At 39.7% G+C, this 3,835-nt stretch overlaps 1 protein-coding gene across 1 annotated transcript; it reads right to left on the bottom strand.

Annotated features, from left to right (window-relative positions):
- Nucleotides 1-2,403: 2,403 nt before the first annotated feature.
- On the bottom strand, nucleotides 2,404-3,611 carry LOC116072971 (mitochondrial fission regulator 1-like). Its single transcript, XM_031344588.1, has one exon. It carries the CDS (start codon nucleotides 3,532-3,534, stop codon nucleotides 2,506-2,508), a length of 1,029 nt encoding a protein of 342 aa, XP_031200448.1. The 5' UTR covers nucleotides 3,535-3,611; the 3' UTR covers nucleotides 2,404-2,505.
- Nucleotides 3,612-3,835: the final 224 nt, after the last annotated feature.

The following is a 3,835-nucleotide window of genomic DNA, read 5'->3' on the forward strand; positions in this document are numbered from 1 at the left end:
AGAAATAGGTCCAACATTGTAGAATCTATATACACTGTCAGCTTGTTTGTTTGTGACAGTGTCTGGCTATGTACAACATACGGGTCTTGAAATCCTGCTTCCCCTATCTCAGCCTCTCTATTAATAGTATTGTTTATTTCATGTTTTTAGACTATACTATGGTTTTCAGAACAGCTTATATATTTCAAAAGTATTTATATACCCAAAAGAAACATAGACGATTAACTAGGGAGGTTTCTTGTAAGATAACAACAAAGAGTGAGACTGAATGCTTTGCTCGACGTCTGTAACTCTTGTATCAATTTGAAGAAGAGGACTTTATAAGTTACTCTTTCTCTGAGATGAATGCTTTTCCAAATTATCATAGCTAATGAACCAAATTCTTACCCTCACCTAATGTCTGTGCCACCCTCCAAGCAAAACCATTGTTCATTGAAACCATTCGTGAATGACTTTATGGATAGACCATCTTAATACACACACCATTTCTTAAATGAATGTAACCTGTTCTCTGTGGGCTGAGAATAAAGTCACTCATTCAAGTCAAATAGTTTTGACCATAGCAGGAAATCTGTATCCAAAAAATTGAGCCTACAATTCATTTTTTGGTGAACTTTCAGCTTATAAAACTTTCAGAACTATGAACTTTCAGCTTAGCTACGATGGAGGTAAATCTTTTGGTGATGTGAGGGTCATTGAAATACAGCCTTATTACAATGAAACCCAATGTCTAAAAATTGTTCTTATTTTGGGCTTGTACCACAGTAAGAGCCAAGATTTTTTTTTTGAAAATTCAACAGCTTACTTTATTTTAAAATAGTAACTTTCATATAGTAGAATGCTAGCCAAATTCAATACTGATATAAATATAAACTTCTTAGATCAAAATATGTGGTCAGACAAATTTTCTGAATCTCATAAAAGACAGTTTTCAAACCATATAAAATATTTAGAAACAATATACAGCAAAAACATATCACAATTTAAACTAAATAAGCTATGAAAAATAGCCCAATCTTTGTCATGATTTAGAACACCTATTTTCAATAATTTAAAATATTACCTACACTTTCCATCTCTAAATTCTGGGAAGAACACTACTCTAGATTTAAATAATCCAAATATTTACTCATGGTAAGAGATTCTGACATTAAAGAGTCTATCAGAAACACAAAAATCATGACAATTACTAAGTACTTTAGAGAATAGCAAGTCCTTCCAAGCCCTAGATAACAAAGGCAGTTTTCTACTTTCTAATAACACCTAAGGTTTATCTGTATAATGTAATTCACTGACTGACCAATAATAAATAGCTTAAAGGGAATTTATTCACCTATTCAGTAATGTTTCATTATAAAGGATATTTTGACCAATATATCAAAATTATAAATTCAATTACACAGACATTTCTAGAAGTATTGTGCTGGCTAGTTTGTCATCTTGACACAGCTAGAGTCATCTAAAAGGAAGTGAACCTCAATTGAGAAAATGCCTCCATAAGATCTGGCTGTAATGCATTCTCTTAATTAGTGATTGATGGAGGAGGGTAGTGCCAACCCTGGGCTGGTTCTGGGTTCTATAAGAAAGCAAACTGAGCAAGCCATAGGAAGCAAGCCAGTAAAAGCAGCACCCTCCATGGCCTCTGCATGAGCTCCTGGCTCCAGGATCCTGCCCTGCTCAGTTCCTACCCTCAGTGCTTGTGATGGTGAACTGCTATATGGTACTGTGAGTGAAATAAACCATTTCCTCCCCCAAGTTGCTTTTGGCAATGGTGTTTCATCACAGTGATAGTAATCTTAACTAAGACAATTATTAACTTAGCAGTAGATCATCTTTATGAGGCCACGTATTAAGCTGATAAGATGATACATTCTGGCTTTTATTTAAGAAATGATTTAATTCAATAATTTGACTTGTTACTACTTGAAGTATATTTGCTCCCCAGTAGTGAGTGGTAATGAAGTGTGAACAGCCTTCCTGGTCTTCCCTCTAACAGAAAGCAATGCAGAGACTCAGCAGTAAACATCTTCTGCTGTTTACGTAAACCCAGCTCCAGAAAACAGAAAGTGAGAACATACTCAAGTCCTGTCCGAGGCATTCCCAGCTCCAGTGGTGTGCTATAACAGTGTACCAGCTGTTCGTCACTGACTAGTAAACTTGATGAAGAGGAAGATAACAGTGTCCTCTCTGATGCATTCATTGTGAGCTTTTACATCTTTTTGTATCCAAATGTGTGCATATAAAACTTTTACACGGATGTTAGTGTTAAGAACTGAAAATGCACGTAAATACATGTGTGTAAAGGAGAGCTCCAGAACTGACCATCTCATAGGAGCCAAACCCACTTCTGGTGTTTTCACTATTTCTCACTCCTTTAATTAGGCTAAGAAGGAGACCAACAAATACTACAGTCAGGAATTTACTAAATACTGGTGATTTCTACTAGCCAAACTCAGCTCTGCAAGCCAACAGGTGGACCAGGAGTCCTTCTGAGTTCATTGTCCATTAGGAGTCTGGAACATGTTCAATTAAAGCCTTCATTTTCCCTGTAGACTTCAATATATGTAGGCCAAACAGGGCTGGCTCTGAGGTGACTTCTGACTCTAACTTTGGAATTCCTCTTTCAGCTTCTCCTTGGCTATTGTGTCGATGCCGATACGCAGACTTCTTTTTCAGAGCCTCTGCTATGAGGGCAGCAGGGTCAGTAGTATCCAGTGGCCTAGATTTTACATCTTTCTCTGACCTCTTAACTGACCGTAGCTTCACACTGTTGATGTCTTTAAGGATCTCTAGCATATTTGGTATGTCAGGCTTCTTTGGGTGGCCCTTAGCCGAAGTCTTTCCAGCATTGAGTCTCTGTTCTCTTCGTTCTTTAATCAGATCAAGAGCAGATGTACTTTGGTGGAGCACCAGTGGAGGGGGAGAGGGAGGAGGAAGAGGAGGAGGAGGAGGAGGAGGAGGAGGAGGAGGAGGAGGAGGAGGTGGTGCTACAGTAACAGATGTGGAAGAATCTAAGCAACCTGCACTTGGACTCTGTTGCTCCTGCAGGCTCACAATCTTAGCAGTCTGAGCTCTAAGAGCAGCAAGCTCACTCTCAAGTGCAGAGATCTTCTGCAAGGCCTCCTCGCTGGCCAGCGTCGTCTGTGGAGAAGGCTTGTCTTGACACAAGTTTGGTAAGGAAATGTGCCTGCTTGGGGGCTTCTCAGTGCAAGGAGGGTCATCCTCAAGAGGAGGCTTGGACCTGACCTCTGCCCTGAGTCTTATTGAGCACTCTCCTTCTTCAGTGGCTACCCATCCAACATCAGCAAAAGATGCGACCACACTTTCTCCTGAGTGTGTGGGACTCCATTCTGTTGCATGGCTGGTAAGCTGAAATTGAACTCTTCGACACTGAATCAGAGATAAGTTGGTACCAATTTTCCTTACGGTACTCCGAGATGACCCATATGGTTTGCCAGACCATAGTACCGACTGTGTGCTGACCCCAGCTCGCTGAAACCACATCCTCAGCAGGCACTTAATCCAGCCCAGCATGGAGATGGTTGAGTCTTCCCAACCCGCAGGTCAAGTACTTCAGGCATCCATAGCAGCACATGATCCATAGAGCACACTCAGCTACGCAGCAGCCCTCACCCTCCCAGCGACTCCAAGAGCCAAGATTTCAAACTCTACTAAATACAAAACGAACAAAAAGACTTTATATATTTATGTTCATTTAAGAAAATACTAGTAGTGATGTATTGGTTTGAAGTATACAGTTAATATGTTTGGAGTTATTTAAAATTTATATTGAGAAAAATGTATTTTCACTATTGCTATAGACGTGCATCTACAT

The sequence above is a fragment of the Mastomys coucha genome, unplaced genomic scaffold (assembly GCF_008632895.1).
Source record: "Mastomys coucha isolate ucsf_1 unplaced genomic scaffold, UCSF_Mcou_1 pScaffold23, whole genome shotgun sequence".
Classification (NCBI taxonomy): domain Eukaryota; kingdom Metazoa; phylum Chordata; class Mammalia; order Rodentia; family Muridae; genus Mastomys; species Mastomys coucha.